The sequence below is a fragment of the Diceros bicornis genome, chromosome 12, assembly GCF_020826845.1.
Source record: "Diceros bicornis minor isolate mBicDic1 chromosome 12, mDicBic1.mat.cur, whole genome shotgun sequence".
Classification (NCBI taxonomy): domain Eukaryota; kingdom Metazoa; phylum Chordata; class Mammalia; order Perissodactyla; family Rhinocerotidae; genus Diceros; species Diceros bicornis.
The window spans coordinates 14,974,485-14,992,165 of record NC_080751.1 but is presented as its reverse complement, the minus strand read 5'-3'; the positions used below and the strand labels follow the sequence as shown (position 1 = coordinate 14,992,165).

General features: G+C 48.3%; 1 protein-coding gene across 3 annotated transcripts in view; it reads left to right on the top strand.

Moving 5' to 3' along the window:
• TET3 (tet methylcytosine dioxygenase 3) overlaps positions 1–17,681 on the top strand; it is a 104,145-nt gene that overhangs the window by 45,792 nt on the left and 40,672 nt on the right. For all 3 annotated transcript variants that reach the window (XM_058550912.1, XM_058550911.1, XM_058550913.1), the window contains one exon: positions 7,876–10,009. In XM_058550912.1, coding sequence (XP_058406895.1) covers positions 7,876–10,009 — 2,134 coding nt within the window. The remainder of the gene's footprint in view (positions 1–7,875; positions 10,010–17,681) is intronic.

Below are 17,681 nucleotides of genomic sequence, written 5' to 3'. Positions count from 1 at the left end.
AGCTGCGGGTGCAGGCGGTTGGGAAAGCGCTGGGTGGGATTTCCTGGCCAGCTGGGTGGGGAACAGCCACCGCTATCTTGGAGTCCCATGAGAATTCATTCTTGGAGATTCCTCTGTAGAGGATGTGCCCCAGACTGGCCCTGCCTCCCGGCCACCGGCCTTTGTGGAAGTTGACTGCAGGCTTATTCATCCTGGCTGAGAACCCCTTCTTGGACAGGTTTCATCTAACTTGGTGTGTAACTGCTGACGGTCAGCAGAGCAGCCCTCTGGACTCTGTGCCTCTTCTAACTTCCCCTTTCCTAGAAGCCCTAAGAAGGTGTGGTCAACGGGGACATTGATCTCTCACGAGAATGGTCTTCATCTCCCTTCATCCCTTCTATTCCCCTTTGGTGGAGGATTGCCGATCTGGTTTCCATGTATTGGTACTTGGAGAGGCAGGAAGGACTTGGCAGGCCTGGTGTCGTTTCTGCACCTCTCGCTGTGTCGTGGATAAAATGAGGTGTTTGGAGGGTGGAGTTCCATACTTCTCCAGCCTTGCCTGGCGTCCAGGGGCTCTGGAGCTCCTCAGTTAGGAGGGCAGGCTGCTGTTTGCCTGCAGATGCCTAGGGACCAGCTATGGGGATTTGGGAGCATAGAAGGGAGGTGGCTGTAGAGGAGGAGGCGGGTGGGACCTCACAAGGTGCAGAGACAAATTCCGACAGAGATTCCTGGAGGAAGACCTGGAGTCTTCTGCAGGTGAGAATGGTGACTGGGGGTGGCAATGCCGTATGTACGCGTCAACTCTTTGTGAAGTGGGCGGAGGGGTTAGGTCTCTTCCTGGATCTGAAAAGAGCATTACTCTGCCTGTCTTCCAGCAACAAACCCCTGCTGTCCCCCAACAAGAGGTGCGCACCCCCAGCCTGGGCAAGGCCAGGCCTGGCATGGGTCAGAGCCCTCCCATTAAGGCTGGGTGTGCAGGTCCCAGTGAGGGCAGGGCAGAGTTTGGTACCTGGAAGGTGGCTGTAAGAAGGGACAGCACCAACAGCTTCGGTGGGTCTCTCTGTGGAGGGCGGATGGGAGGATGGCTGTTCTGAGATCAGCTGTCGGGTTCCCAAGTCCTTTGTGGCAAGGGCATTCCCGATGGCACGCGGTGGCTTTGCAGATGTCTACTGTGTGTGCATTGTGACAGGTGCCTTAATAGAGGAGTGACCACCAACTTTGTCCAGAGTTTCGCAGGCCATCCTCTCAAAGTCCGAGGGTGAAGAGGGTTGTACCAGCCAGCTCCCAGGAGGAAAGAGCAGCAGATCTTTCTGAACACGTACTGAGCACTCTCTGCTAGGTTCCAAAGGTGCGATGGAGGCCTTGTCCCCTAGGAGTTTACAGGGTAGTTGTCTTACTCCTAGGAAAAGATCCCCCAACAGAAGGTGGTTGTGTGTGGTGACTGTGTGGGATCTGGTTCAGACCTTGTGTGGGGAGGACTTTATCAGGAGGGGCTTGATTCCGTTCCTTGTCTTACCCCCTGCGTTTAATCGTTTGCCTCCATAACTGCACTTTGTCCCCATCTCTCTGCTCTTGCCTTAGTTCAGGCCATTATTATCACTGAGCTGGACAGTGGCATTGGTCTCCTAACTGGTCTTCAGGCACCAACCTTGCACTCTGCAGTCTGAGCTCTTCAGGGACACCTGAGTGCCCCTCCTGAAATGTGAATCTACTCTGTGGTGTTCATGCTGTGAGCCACACACCTACCCTCCCCACACGTATGCTCAGGATACGTCAACCGCTTACCCTTCCTTGGGCCTGCCAGGCCTTCTTTTGACTTGGTGCCTTTGCGTATGCCTGTTCCTCCACCTGGAATTCCTCCTCCTTCCTCTCCTCTAAAATCCTTGCCCATCTTTAGAGCCTCATCCTGAAGCTTACTTTGAGGTAAACCTTTCTTGACACACATGTCCACCTGCCCAGATAGAAGTGGCCCCACTCCCACCAGTGCCCCCCAGCCCCTGTTAGACTGCTTCATTACACTGATATACTTCAGGGTGTTTATCTGCTTATAGTCTGTTTCTTTCCTTTCATCTTATAGACTTCTTGATGTTCCTGAAATATAGTCTGATCTATTATTGGGAAAGAAACCACCTCCAAATTTAGTCGCATAAAACAGTAATCATTTTGTTATGCTCGTGGGGTTTGTGGATCTGGAAGTCAGAAAGGACACAGCATGAGTAGCTTGTCTCTGTTCCTTGATGTTTAGGGCCTCAACTGGGAAGGCTCAAAAGCTGGAGGTAACTCAACCACTGGTCTGGAATCCTCCAAGGGCTCCTTCTCTCACACGTCCTGCAGGTGATGCAGCTGTTGGCTGGGAATGTGGGCCAGACACCTGCATGTGTCCTTCTGGGCTGCCTGGGCTTCCTCACAGTGTGTGGCTGGGTCCCAAGAGTGCGTGTCTCAAGAGAACTAGGCAGATGCTGTGTTGCCTTTTATGATCTAGCTTTGAAAGCCATATAGTGTCACTTCCACCATTGTCACAAGCCCACCCAGATTCAAGGGGAGGGAGCATAGACCCCCACCTCTCCATGGGAGAAGTGCTTGTAGGATGGAGGGACTGTAGTGGCCATCTTTGGAAAATAGAATCTGCCACACATACAAATCACTTTGTACACACAAATGGCATTCTTAAAATCTGAAGGTTGAGCAAAGGTGGAATATGAGGAAGGGTTATGAAGGTGGTGGCGGGGTCTGGAGGGATAATGAGATGTGATCAACAACAGAGATTGTAGGGTGGGGGAGGGGACTTGAAGGTACAGAAAGTTGCTGAAAGGAGACACTGTCAGGTTGGGCAATTAAAAAGTGTGCACACACACCACCGCCCAAATTAGGAGGGCAAGAATGGAAAGGGAGGAGATAGAATAGAGAGGTGTTCACGTTTAGAATTGTTTGGACCTGGTGACTGGGGGCATTGGCAGAACATGGATGACGTTTGGGCTCGGAACAGTGGTGAGTGCAAGAACACTGGCAGAAAGAAGAGAATTGGAAAAGGAGCTGGTGGCAGTGGGGATGGAAGTTGCATTCTGTTTTAGACAAGCTGGCTCTCCGTGGGCTTGTAACGTGTCCCAGGGCTTGGAGCTAGCTGGAGGTCAGCTGAGAGGCCAGACAAGAAGCAGACATGGAGGAGCGTCCTGACTGTGGTGTTTGCTGGAGCCCAGAGGGGAACGAGAACCGAGGGAGAGAGCGGGGAGGGTTGTGGAGTTGAGCGGGGACTTTGAAAGGGCCTAAACCAGCCTCCGTTCTCCTGCAGCCCTGTTCTGCCTGCTGCCAGTAATGGCCAAGTGACTGCATGGTTTCCTTTTCAGCACCTCCTGGTCGTTAGGGAGATGGGGTTCAGTGCATTTCTTTAGTATCTCTAAGTATTAAAACCGTTCCATAAATTGGGCCTAAGTTCTTCTCTCTAAAGCTTTACCCATTTGCTAATTCCACCCCTTTAGGCCTGCTTGAGAGGAGTCTAATTCTTTTCCCAAATGATAGATGTTCAGAAATTTGGAGACCTTCTTGAGTTTTATCTGCTTCAGAACCGCAAGGCACTGGTTCCTCTTGTGGTTTTGGGCTGTCCTGCTTGTTCTCCTCTGTGCCCCGCAGAGGGTGCAGCCCAGGAGGGAAGCCCGTGTTCAGGTGGGGACTGTCTGGCAGAGCAGGGCCATCGCCACCTGTGCTGCAGGTCCTGTTCCTGTCAGGTCAGAGCATGTGCGTATCCAGTTATGGGCTGGGACTCGTTAGTGGCCTGTGAAGTCAGCTTAGAAGGTTGTAACCTTGCAAGAAGAGAGAGGGGGAGGGGTTCGTGTGTCTAGTAAGGGGAGGGACTGTTTTGCCGACTTGTTATATATATATATAAGTATATAATGGATCAGGTCGTAAAATGTATTTCTTACTGTGGATTGTAGTAAAGAAGTTTGAAAAAACCCTGGGTTATAAGACCTTTTGAAGCTGCCAAATCACATCATATTAAGTGTACCATCAGGTAGAGTCTTTTACCCCTCCTGATTCCTAAGACATTTTTATATGCGCTGCTAGCCATTGTTATGTGCTTCTTCCGTGTTTAATTTGCACATATGTGGTTTGGGACCTAAGTAGAAGACCCTATTTGCCCTGTTAGATTTCTTTCTCTTCACTCTCTTGACCTTTTGGCACCTGATCCTCTCACTCAACATGGCTTATCCCTCTTATTTTCAACATCTGCCTATTTAATAAGTGTGCCTTTTCTGTCTTTTTGATAAATATGTTGAACAGGATAGTTCTGAGGACAGAGCTCTGTGGCAGACCCCTAAAGACCCTCCCCCCAGTTGATACACTGCTTGTATTTTGAATGTGGTCATTCAGCCAGTGGTGAGCCAGCCCGTCCAGCCTACAGTTCTCTGTGGCTGGCCCTCAAAGGGATCGCGGCAGACCTTGTGAAACTTGAATGTCTACAGCCCGCGTGGCAAATTCACATGCCTACAGGGGCTTGGCAAGTAACACAAATGAATGAAGTGGTAATTAATTCAGGTAATTGATTAATAATCCCTGACCCCTGGCCTTGGTTTCACGAAAGCAGTGTGGAGTGGCAAAGCTAGGGGTGGGCTGGAGCAGTGGCCAATGCTCTGTTATAGACGAAGTTGCCAGGCAGAAGTGTGGACCTTCAGGGAAATCTGGGTTTCATGTGAAATTTGATTTTTTAATATTGACAAAACAAACAAAAGAGATCTGTGGCAGATTTGAGTTTGTGACCTGTCAGCCAGCATGTGTCCCCATCTCCTGGTCCACTGACCACATGACAAAAAGCAGTGAGATTAGGTGGACGTTGATGGGTGATGGCTTTCGTTGAACCTGCCTCCTTGTGGTTCCTGTCGTTACCCAATCAGGAGTCTGCCCCTGGGCTGTGCTCACTCAGTAGACTGAAAGTTGGGGATGACGCTTGCCCTTCTCTAGCCTGGTGGCACCTTCTCCTGATGGCGATTTCCTTCAGGGTCATCAGCAGCTGTGAGGAGTGTATCAGGGGGACCCCCTGGCTGGGCACTGGAATTTAGAGTTTCTTAAAATCTCCCTACCCATTCTGGCTTCACTTCCCTCATTTCTGTGTCTACTCTTCCCATTCTTTTTTTGGTCCAAAGAGCATTTTCCTTCCCAGGGAATTCAGAGGCACAAGAGCCGGCTTAGCCCTTTCTTGCTCTTATTCACACACCAAAAATAACTTTAAGTCCTTTTAGTTGTCTTGACCATTTTGGGGAGGCCTCAGTTCATGCAGCGTTAGTCTTCCTGACACTGTTTCTGTAAATCCATGCTACTCCCTCATGTTTCTTCTTGGTTGTACATGCTCCTTCTCTCTTTTATACATAAGTATGTAAAATTTGACTAATTGGTAAAATCGACCAATCTGACAATTCAGGTTCTGTAGCCTTTGCAGCCACATTGGGTTAGGTTTCCTAGAAGGAAGAAGGGGAGTGCTGGGTGATCAGCCACATTCCTAGAGGAAAGGTAGTCGTGCCTAGTTCCTTGTTCTAAAAGGTAGTCTTCCACTAGGGTCCGGGAGAGGCTGGCATATTCCATGGCCAGTGGGGGATGGACTGGGAGTGTTACTGCTGCAGCTATGGGCAGGACACACAGAAGTCGTTACGATTTGGACCTTGTCTTGAAGGAACTATCATCTGGTGGGAGAGGCAGCTGCTTGAACAAATAGTAGTAGTGGCATATGATAAGTGCTAATAGAGGCATGTACAAGGTGCCATGGGAACCCAGGGGAAGGGCCACAGGTTGTTCTGCCAACCAGGTCGGGGAGGAGATGACATTGAGCTGATGAAGGATAAGCCAGAGTGGCCTCTCACAGAGGCTGAGAAGGGCATTCGGGGCGATGAGAACTACATATGCAAAGCCTGGAAAGCATGTTGGAAAAGCATAAGGGTCCTTTGTGGCCAGAATTGGGGCAGTGACGAGGATGAGGCGGGAACCACAAGCTGGGGCCTCTGCTCACCACCCCCAGGGCTGATCCCAAATCCCAGCTTCTCCACTGCTCTGGAGCCCGGGATGACCATGTTCGACAGTCTGAGGACTAGTATCGTTTTAACCATCTGTTTAATACACTTTGTGTTCTACCTGAGGGACTAATTTCTTTTTTAACTTTTTATTTTGGTAGAATTTTAAAACTTACAGAAAAGTTGCAAGAACTACACCTGGAACTCCCACAGACCCAACTTGTTTACCTTTTGCCTTAACTGCTTTATCATATTCTCTGTGTGTGTATATTTGTCTATATGCATATAACTTTTTCTGAACCAGTTGAGATTAAGTTGGAGATAACTGTGTCCCTTTATTCCTAAATACTCCAGTGTATGTGTGTCCTAGGAGAGGGACGTTCTTTTACATACCCGTAGTATAATGCGGAAGGCAAGAAGACTGAGGTTGGCACAGTATGATCGTATCCACATCCACATTCAAATTTCCTCACTTGTCCCAGTGATGTACTTGATAGCTATTTCCCCCTAGTCCAAGATGTAACCCATGTGCGTGCATTTCGCTCTCTTGTCTCTTTAGTCTTGTGTAAGCTGGGAGAGATGTTTGTCTCTTGTCTTTGAAATTTTTGAAGACAACAATCCAGGTACTTCCTAGCAGGCCCTTCAGTTTGTGTTTATCTGCTGTTTCCTCATAATTAGATTGAGGTTGCATTCTAGCCGGAGTTCCGTGTGAGTGACCGTTACTCCTTCTCAGTGTATCGTATCAAGAAGCTCATGGTGTTGGTCTGTCCTGATATTGGTGCTGATGATAACTTTGATCATTTGGTTAAGGTGGTGTCCACCAGATTCCTCCACTATAAAATTACTATTGTAGTTAAGTAGTTTTCGAGATGATCTTGCGACCATGTATATATCCTGTGCTCATCAAGCTTTCACCTGCTGGTTGTAGCGTCCAATGATGACTTTCTAAATCCATCATTCCTTCTGCGTTTTCTTTGGCATTCTACTGTAAGGAAGGGTTTTTCTTTCTGGAGGGACAAATCTTGCAAACTCAGTTCCACATCTTTGTATTACCTTTTAACTTGCTGGGCTGGGCCCCCCGGCCCCCTTCCTCTTGTGCCCACCCCCTTCTTTGTGCTTTAGGGGACATCAGGTGTATAATGGTGGTTTCTGGGCTTGGGGAGAGGCCTGGATCTTCTTCCAAGCAGCACCTCACTTGTCATTGGCCTGAGTGGCTCAGCATGGGGCTAAATGCACGTGGCATCAGATCATTTGTGAAGTGTTTCTCTCAGTCCTGGGGCCAGGAGTGGGAATGTCGTCTTGTCGCCAGCTCTCTGAGCTCAGCCTGGGCTTAAGTGAGGACAGTAATGGGCAGAGAAATGAACCGTGGGTTCCTTCCCACTGAGAAGCTATGGCTGACTCCTTGTCCAGGCTGAATTTGTTAATCAAAACTGCTCCTTTTCTATGCATACACACACACACACACACTCCACACTGTGGCTCATTATTACATAGGGCACTTGGTTAGCTTTCTTTCCCTCCTGACAAAAAACAAAGTCAATACGGTCCTGGTGTCACTTTAGTCATTGCAAGTTAAAGACCTTTTTGTGTGTTCTTAACAAATGCTTGACTTCAGGGGAGCCTCCTTGTCAGTATGATCGATCTGAGGCTCTAAAAGGGTCTGAGCAACATTCAGAATTCTGCATTAGGATCTCCTAAAGATTTGCTTTCCACTTCTGTTGGTGCAGCTGGCTGGGAAAGGAGATGTGGAAAGATGAGCTGAGGTTCAAGCTGTACCAGAGACAGAGAGGGTTTGCAAGAGAAGCAGGGTTTAGGTGTGCACATGAGTGGTATGAAGCAGGACAGGGCTTTTCAAATATTATGGCTCATCTTTTTCCTTTTTTTCCTCCCCTTTTCTCTTCAGACAGGCTCAGAGCTCAGCCCAGTTGATGGACCTGTTCCAGGTCAGATGGACTCAGGGCCAGTGTACCATGGGGACTCAAGGCAGCTAAGCGCCTCAGGGGCGCTGGTCAATGGTGCTAGAGAACCTGCTGGACCCAGTCTGCTGGGGGCTGGGGGTCCTTGGCGAGTAGACCAGAAGCCCGACTGGGACGCTGCCCCGGGCCCAGCTCACACTGCTCGCCTGGAAGATGCCCACGATCTGGTGGCCTTTTCGGCTGTGGCCGAAGCTGTGTCCTCTTATGGGGCCCTTAGCACTCGGCTCTATGAAACCTTCAACCGTGAGATGAGTCGCGAGGCTGGAAACAACAGCAGGGGACCCCCGTCAGGGCCCGAGGGCTGCTCTGCTGGCAGCGAAGACCTTGACACGCTGCAAACGGCCCTGGCCCTCGCTCGGCATGGCATGAAACCTCCCAACTGCAACTGCGATGGCCCGGAGTGCCCTGACTACCTCGAGTGGCTGGAGGGGAAGATCAAGTCTGTGGTCGTGGAGGGAGGGGAGGAGCGGCCCAGGCTCCCAGAGACTTTGCCCTCTGGTGAGGCTGGCCTCCCAGCACCAAGCACCAGGCCGCTCCTCAGCTCTGAGGTCCCCCAGATACCTCCCGCCGAGGGCCTGCCCCTGTCCCAGAGTGCCCTGAGTATCGCCAAGGAAAAAAACATCAGCCTGCAGACCGCCATCGCCATTGAGGCCCTCACGCAGCTCTCCTCCGCCCTCCCCCAGCCTTCTCACTCCACCTCCCAGGCTTCTTGCCCCGTTCCTGAGGCCTTGTCCCCTCCTGCTCCTTTCACATCTCCCCAGTCCTACCTCCGGGCCCCCTCGTGGCCTGTGGTCCCCCCTGAAGAACACCCACCCTTTGCTCCTGATAGCCCTGCCTTCCCTCTAACAACTCCCAGAACAGAGTTTCCTGAAGCGTGGGGCACCAACACCCCACCAGCAACTCCCCGGAGCTCTTGGCCCATGCCCCGCCCAAGCCCTGACCCCATGGCTGAACTGGAGCAGTTGTTGGGCAGTGCCAGTGACTACATCCAGTCAGTATTCAAGCGGCCCGAGGCCCTGCCCACCAAAGCCAAGGTCAAGGTTGAGGTGCCCTCTTCCTCTCCAGCCCCGTCCCCATCTCCAGTTCTCCAGAGGGAAGCTTCCACGCCATCCTCAGAGCCCGACACCCACCAGAAGGCCCAGACCGCCCTACAGCAGCACCTCCACCATAAGCGTAGTCTCTTCCTGGAACAGGCCCATGACGCCTCCTTCCCCGCTCCCACGGAGCCTCCTGCTCCCGGCTGGTGGGCACCACCAAGCTCACCTGCCCCACGGCCTCTGGACAGACCACCCAAGGAGAAGAAGAAGAAGCCCTTGACACCAGCTGGAGGTCCTGTGGGAAGTGAGAAAACCACCCCTGGAATCAAGCCCACTGTCCGGAAGCCCATTCAAATCAAGAAGTCCAGACCACGGGAAGCGCAGCCTCTTTTCCTGCCTCTGCGGCAAATCGTCCTGGAAGGACTAAGGCCCCCAGCCTCCGAGGATGTGCAGGCACATCCACCTGCCCCCGTCCCCACCTCACAGGGCTCTGCTATCCCCCTGCCCCCAGAACCTTCTCTTGCGCTGTTTGCACCTAGTCCCTCTGGGGACAGCCTGCTGCCCCCTACTCAGGAAATGAGGTCCCCCAGCCCCATGGCAGCCCTGCAGCCCAGCTCTGCTGGCCCTCTTCCCCCTGCTGATGACAAGCTGGAAGAGCTCATCCGGCAGTTTGAGGCTGAATTTGGGGATAGCTTTGGGCTTCCTGGACCCCCCTCTGTGCCCGTTCAGGATCCCGAGAACCAGCCAACATGTCTCTCAGCTCCTGAGAGCCCTTTTGCTACTCGCTCCCCCAAGCAAATCAAGATCGAGTCTTCGGGGGCTGTGACCGTGCTCTCAACCACCTGCTTCCATTCGGAGGAGGGAGGCCAGGAGGCCACACCCACCAAGGCTGAGAATCCACTCACACCCACCCTCAGTGGTTTCCTGGAGTCGCCTCTTAAGTACCTGGACACACCCACCAAGAGTCTGCTGGACACGCCTGCCAAGAGAGCCCAGGCCGAGTTCCCCACCTGCGATTGCGTTGGTAAGTCTGCCTGGGTGTCAGGGAAGGGCCAAGGGGTGTGGCCTGGTGGGCTTGTGTTTCTAAACTCTGTCTTTCATCTGGCAAACATTCACTGTGTGCCAACTACCCCACTGGGGCCTGGGGACACAGAAATGAGCTCCCAGGCTAGTAGAAAAGACATCAAAGGAAACTGATAGTGATGCTGTGTGGTGTGTGGAGGTGGCCACAGGTGCTTTGTTGCACAGATTGAGGTAAAGGCATCGTGGAGGCCTTCCTGTGGGAGATGGTGCTTATGCTGAGGTCTGAACTTGGTAGCTGTGGGGGAGAGGGGCTTATTTGGACTGCTCTTGGTCTGCAGGAGCAAAAAAGGGAGGAGTCTATGTGGGGATGAACAAAAGGTGGTCTGAGAGGCAGGCGGGGGCCAGATCTTGCAGGGCCCAAGGTTGGGACTTTGACTTGACTTCAGAGGTAATAGTGAGCTCCTGAGGGAAGCGAGTAATGACCTGTCACCTTGTGCTTTTGAAAGACTATTCTAGCTTGTGGGGAAGAACGATTGGTGGGGGCACCTGTAAGAAAGATGTTGTCATGATCCAGGCAAGAAATGACAAGGGCCTGGACTGAAAGAGTGGGTGGGTGGAGGGCACAGAGTGGGTTTGAGGGCCTCTGAAGAGGGGGCGTGTAGGGATGAGGACAACTCAGGTCTCGGCCTTGGTGGTGGTGGTGGTCACTGGAGCACAGATTTGAGTTCTGTTTTGACGAGCTGAGTTTGAGGGTCCTGAGAGACTGGAGATTGGGCTCTGAGTTATGGGTGGATGCAGTTAGTTTCCAGGTGTGGTTTGGGTAGGAATGCTGAGGAGTTGGGTCCGTTTCTGAGCCTTGCCTTCTGGATACAAGTGGGGCCCCGGGGCTATGAGGGCTGCTCCATGGACCTCTGCTGTGTTGGAGGAGGTCACTGATGCGTTGGTAACTCCGGGTCTACGCTAGGCTCCGGCTTCTGCTGGTTTGGGGAGTGTTCTGTAAAAGATACATGTGTTTCAGATGTTGACCAAAAAACACGTTGGTGCTGGCAATAAGCATGTTGAATTCTTGTGATTTTATGATACACAATCAGGTCTTGTGAAAAGACTGTCTTCTCTGCCTGTTACATGTGACTTGTTGGGATGTTGTGTCCCAGATGGTGAGGAGGAGCTGGGCTGTCCTGCCCACTCCAGCTACCCCAGAGTCCTGGGGTACAGGGCAGAGGGGTCGTTGACAAGGAATCACTTGGGGACCAGGGAGCAGTTGGCCCCAGGGCTTCTGTCTGGGGGTGAACAGATGTGCAGGGTCCTGCCAAATGCTCACAGATGTGCTCCAGGGTTGTGGTTCCCACCAAGGGCTAACCCTGTTCGTCGCTGGATCTGACTAATGATGACGTGACTTTGAGGCCCCCTTATTTCCTGGCATTTGGGACAGGCTTGTTCTGATCATAGGGACTGGGCTCCTCCCCTGTTCTTTCTCTCTTTGTGTCTGTATGTATCTGTCCCATCTGCCCTGTGTTTAGGGTCTCCTTAGGTGTCTCCCCCTCGAGGGTAGGAAATATCCTTACCTAGTGCCTAGGACACAGCTGATCCTTAATAAATATTTTAATTGTTGAATTCAATTATATGGATATTATGTTTGATCAGACTCATTTTTTTAAATTTGAATTCTAATTCCATCAATTCCTCATGCATAACCTGAAAATGAGAATAGTATCCCCTCCCCAGGGCTATTGTGAGGATTAAATAAGTTAATGTGCATAAAGCACTTAGAGCCATGTCTGGCACATAATACGCACTATAGGAGTGTTAGCTGTTATCAAGCCTGTTGAGTGCAGTAAGGCAAGAAAAAGAAGTAAAAACGTGTGTTATAGAGGAAGAAAAGTGTTGGCTATTACTTTATCCATCAATCATTTATTGATTACTAGCTCTGTACTAACTACTGGGCAGGATAAAAATAAAAGAAATGATTCATCTTGAAGAACTTTGCGGTTTGTTTGAAGAGACAACATAAACAATAAAATATTCAGTCACCCATTCAACAAGTGTCTGCCACGTGCCCATCATGTCATATGTAAGTGGCTAAACTTGTAAGGAGGCTCTGAAACACCAGGCGTGGGTGTCATTATGGAGGGTAATGTTTTATCTAACAAAGTCTTGTTCAGAGCTGGGTTTTGAAAAATGTGGTGAACACAGATGGGGAGAGGCGAGAAGGTGGCCACTCCAGACCGAAGGATTCATGAGTACAGTCTAAGGGGCAGCAAGGAGCAGGCTAGCAGGATGTAAGGCCAGTAGCACAGGAGTGGACCTGAACCCTCAGTGTTCTCCTGCATTCCTCAGACCAGAGGAGCCACCTGACCCGAGAGGGCAAGTCTCAACTTGAAGCTGGTGACAGGCAGTAGACTGTCAGCATGAGGGAAACCCAGTAGGGGCAGTGCTGGCAGCTGCTGCCTTGGCAGACTGGGAAGTGCAGGGGCAGGGGCAGGAGATGAGGGGAGCAGAGATTCCCACTACTGCCAGTCATTTATTGCTCCAATTTGTATTTACTGCTAAACAAAGAATTAGAACCAAACTTACCTTGTGTTGTTAAATGTTAAATTACGGAAAAATGCTTAGATGAAAACGGAAGGCACAAGTAGTACATAAACGATCATCTCACCTAAGTTAAAAAAAAAAAAAAAGGCTAAAAGGAAATACATCAACAGTGATTGTCTCTATGGTCAGACTATGGGTGACTTTTCCTTCATATGTTTTCTAAATTTTCTATAATGAAATATGTATTTTATAATCAAGAAATATTTTTGAAATTGCATCCTAGAAGTAGTATGGAAGATGAATTGGTGAAGGGTGATAATCTGGTGGTAAGAGACCAGTTAGGAAGCTATTGACAATAATAATAATAATAATAATATTTAAGAAACACTCACTCTGTTCTGGGCACAGTGCCAAGTACTTTACAGTCACCACCTCATTTAATTCTCGTAACATCTGTATGAGGTGGTACTGTCAGTAGTTCCATCTTAAGGATGAAGAAAGCAAAGTTAGACGAAGTAATTGACCAGGTCATAGAGCTAGCAAGTGGTGCAAGTGAGATTTGAACCTAGGGGTTGGACTCGTAACCACCGTGCCATACTGTAATTGAAATTGTTTAGCTGAGAAATGAGTTCTAGCTAAAACAGTGGTATTAGGAATGAAGAGGGCCGAAGAAGAAGGGATCACTTGGAAACAGTTTCTAGAGATGCTGGGGTTCGTGTTAAGGAAAGCCATCCTGTTTTGCAGAAATGTCTGGACAAGTGCTTCTATCAGCTGGTATGGCAGAATTTGTCTTTGTGAACTCAGGCCCAGGACAAGGATCAGGAATAAAGCTACTTACTCTGGGATTGATGTCAGATGGGAACCATTTCTTATTTCAGAAACCCATCTCCTCAACAGTTGTAGGTAGAGAGGTGCAGATTGCAGGTCAGTCTAAGGAAGAATTTTTCGTAGAAGTGACGGTGAAATTTGGAGACACCTTTTAAGTGTTCATAATAAGTGATTGACAATTAAGTATGGAACAACTTTATAAAAGCATATAAAGGTCCTATAGCATAACAAAAAACCCTAATATTCAAGCTCCATGGTGATTTTTGCCAAATAAGCAACTTTGGCCAATATGGGCATCACTAGTTAACCAAAAACCCAAGCACTAAGAGTATTGTTTAACTTCTGTATAAAGACTACAGGTTTCTGAAGGTATGGACGGGGTTCATATGGATTTGTTCTCTGAATTTCAAAATACTAGAATTAAAGGCACTGCAGAAGCTTCAAAGAAATAAAATTTAGATGACATAAAAGAAAATCCCTTACTCCAAAAGGCAGAATGGTATGTACAGGTTTGAGAAAACTTTGCACAAATTGAAGTTCTATATTGAATTACTGGGGGAAGGGAGTATTGATGTATTTCTAGGATTTTGAGGCACACATTGGAGATCCCCCTAACCACCCTTTAAGCATCCTATAACACCAGTGGCAGAGACAGGACAATAGCTGCGATGACTATCGGCTAGGCCCTTTATGTATTTTATCTATTCTCAGAAATGGGGAAATTCACAAGGAGAGCCAGTTTAGGACAGAGAATGAGTCCAGATGGGACTCATTTTTAGTGGGAATAGCATCCTTTGAGATCATCTGCTCATCGTTTTATGGATAAAGGAGACAGCTCTGTGTTAACTTTTAAGTCTTGTCCTGATGTCTCTGAGGAGCAGTCCATAGGCAACTGGAAACATTAAACCTTCCTGAAAGCAGCAGCTTAGGAGACATAGATTTTAGGTCACCTTCATAGAAATGCTGTATTTTTATCCAGTTGATTATCCTGCCTTCAAGAAGTAGTCAAAGACCAATACAAGAAAAACATCTCCTTTGCCTGGAACATGGTGCAAGTCTGGGTGAGGGAGGGGTGTTGTCCAGCAGCTGTAGCTGATAGCAGTATCTACTGGGCAACTTCAATGTGGACCACAGTTTTCAATGAGGGACATAGAGACTTATCTCTGTTTACAGTAATGTAAAGTCTATTTCCTGTAGTTTTTATGAGAATGTATTTCCCCCTCTTGCATTCAGATGAGATGAAGAGGAACTTCATTTCTTTTAAGTATTTTTTTAGACAACAGCATATTTGGACACCAGTATAAAGGTGAGGAATCTGACTCTGGGTAGGAGGGTATGAGAAAGAACTTCCTGGAGGAGATAATGTCTGCTCTGAGTTTTAAAGGATAAGTAGAAGTTTAATAGATTAATAGGGAGAAGAGAAGGTAGAGTGTTCCAGGCAAAGGGACGTGAATATTATGGAGATGAAAAAATAACGTGAAAAACCACTTGAAGATGTGGAGATGAGAAAACATGGGGAAAGACAAGTAGTTCTAGTGTGACTGGTGTGTTAGATGAAAGATTGGGAGTGGCTGGAGAGGAGAGAGCTTCAGGGGAAGAGAGCATGATACCAAAGGCAGAGAAACCAGTTTACAAGCTCAGGCATAGTTCAGGCAAGAAATAATGGGTTGTTGAACTAAGAATGACATTGAGTAGGAGGGAGGTGAGAAGGAGGTGGATAAGAGAAAGAAGAAGAAGAAGAATTAACTGGCTCAGCGACCAGTTGGATGTAGGAGTAAGGAGGAAGCAGCAGTCACAATTGACTCCTGAGGTTCCAGGCTGGGCGACTAGGCGGATGGTGGTGCCATCCACCAAGATGTGAAATTCTGGGAGGGGAGCAGGTTTGGACATCTCCCTTTGAGGTGTCCGTGGGACCTGGAGGTGCATCTGGTTGGATCTGTGGATTGGAGGTTCTTCAGCAAACTGACGGTAGTTGAAGTTTCAGTTATGGTCATTTCACCAGGCTGACTACGTAGATCAAGAAGAGGCCTGAGATTGGAGGATACTAACCTTTAGGGGACAGAATCTCAAACAGGAGGCTATGATGGAGGTGTGGAAGAAATGTGGAAAGAAATTGAGGAGAGGGTAGGTTACAAAACCAACAGATAGTTTGGGAGGTTGGGAGGGCTAACAGCATCAGTACTGAAGAAGGGTCAAATTTTAATGCCGGATTCTTCTCTGTCGTACATGATTTGTTATTATATGTACACTAGTCTTTTCAATTAAAGCCCAGGTTCCTTAAGAACAGGAACTGAATGTTGTATTTCTATAGCATCTAGACTGGTACTGAGCATATGGTAAGTACTCTACATATTTTTTGGTTAACTGATCAACCTTATTCTAACTCCATATTTAAACTCTACAAAGGTGTCAGATCGGTTTAAGCACGATCTCGTTACCTTTAATCTTTGTTGTCAGTGAGTGTGCCCATTGTTATAAAGGTGTTGCTGTCTGTTACCAGCAGGCACAGCACACTGCCCATGAACTCACAGGCAGCTGACCTAACATTATAGTTTAAAAAAATTCATCTGATATACCTCATCCCGGGTAGGGCCCAACCATCTACCTGCCCACGGCGTGGATTTGTGACTGACAGGAGGCAACATGCTAGCTGTCAGTTATTGACTGTCATGGAAGTGAAATCTAATTAGTTATATAAGCTTAAGCTGTTCAGCTTTAAGTCCACTAAAATTACATCAGGAAACTGAGGTATTATATAGGATTGTTTGGAAAAAGAAGATGGGTGCAATAAAACCTTTGTTTGATCTTGACACCTATGCATTAAGTATACACCAGTTATGATCCATCTCTTTGTATCAATGTCATAAACAGAAGAAATGCCTCAGCCTATATCTATACCTGGCCGTGAGTCCCCCCCCTGGGAAAGTGTGGTTGCCCTAGTCTCTGTGTGGAGAGAGAGAGGGGGAAAGGTGGAAGGAAGTTTCATTTAGAAATTAAGGATCCTTCTTTCTGTTAGGCAGTAATGAGTAGTTTCTTGTGTTTAGTGTCTCTTGCTGATAGCAGAAAGGATACATTTCACTCTCTCCCCAGCCTAGTGCAGAAGTGGAACAGCATATTTTTCTATTTTTAATAAGTATAAAATTAAGTGCACAGGGTGAAGAAAAGCACCTAGAGCCACATAACCAACATTTTCTCAAAAATTAGATTTTGCTCTCTGGAGCTCTACCCCAGAGCTTTCTATTATGATTTTAGGAAAAAACTTCACTTCTCCCACTACTCAAAGCAAGACATAAAACAGATTTTCCTTTAAGAAGAGTTGCGCTGTTTCCTTGCCCTGCCGCTTTACCTCTACAGAGAAGGAGGAAATACTACACTGGGGACTAAAAGGGAAGATGGTGACTTACCAGCAAAATAGCAAAATACTCCTTTCCTGAAACCCAGCTAAAGGGACTAAAGGAAACAGAGAAAATTTCATCAACTGAAATTTGGAAATAGCCCCAATCTTAAACCATGTTTTCCAAGGGCTGTCTGCCAGTTTAAGATCAATTTGAATTAAAATAAAGGATGACATGTGGTTTATAACTCCCAGTGTTGGGAAAAACAATAGTGGAGGCTCAGAAGGACCCCACAAATTGGAGAGATGGGCTGGAGACCACCCATCTAGAAGGCGTGCTCTCTGGAAAGTTGGGAATGCACACAGGCCCCTTTTCCCTCTCTGCTCCAGCTTCTGATGAGGATAAGGTCTGGGGTGAGGACAGTTGGCTGGAGAGATGGGAAACCGTATCTTAGGAGCCAGCTTTGTAGCTGAGGGCCAACAGCACCAAACAAAGGCCATTGTGCAGAGAAAAATATTTGCTGAACCACCAAACAAGAATCCTGTAAACCATGGGGCTTTATTTTAATTTGATGTCTTATCAGTGACCAGCTCACTCCCATAAGAGGAAATAAACCCAAATCCTAGCATCAGGACAGAGCACAACCCAGCCTTCCACACAAACATACACACGCATTGAGAGGCGTTGGCCCAGCAGACGAGGGCATGGAGACATTTCCCAGTCGCAGCTGTCCGTAGCTAGCCCCAGTTCCTCCCACCCCCCCCCCATGCTGCTGAACTTTTGAACCAATCATTGAAACCTCTGCAACGTCCAGCTCTCTAGCTTAATTTCTAAGGGAAGAATTTGAGCAGTGTTAGATAAATAGGAGTAAGGAAATTTTATTTTTGGGCAAATGAGTTTAGACCAGTGGCTTTCAACTAGGGGCTCATTTACCCCCCTTCTTCCAAGGGAACATTTGGCAATGTCTGAGGATATTTT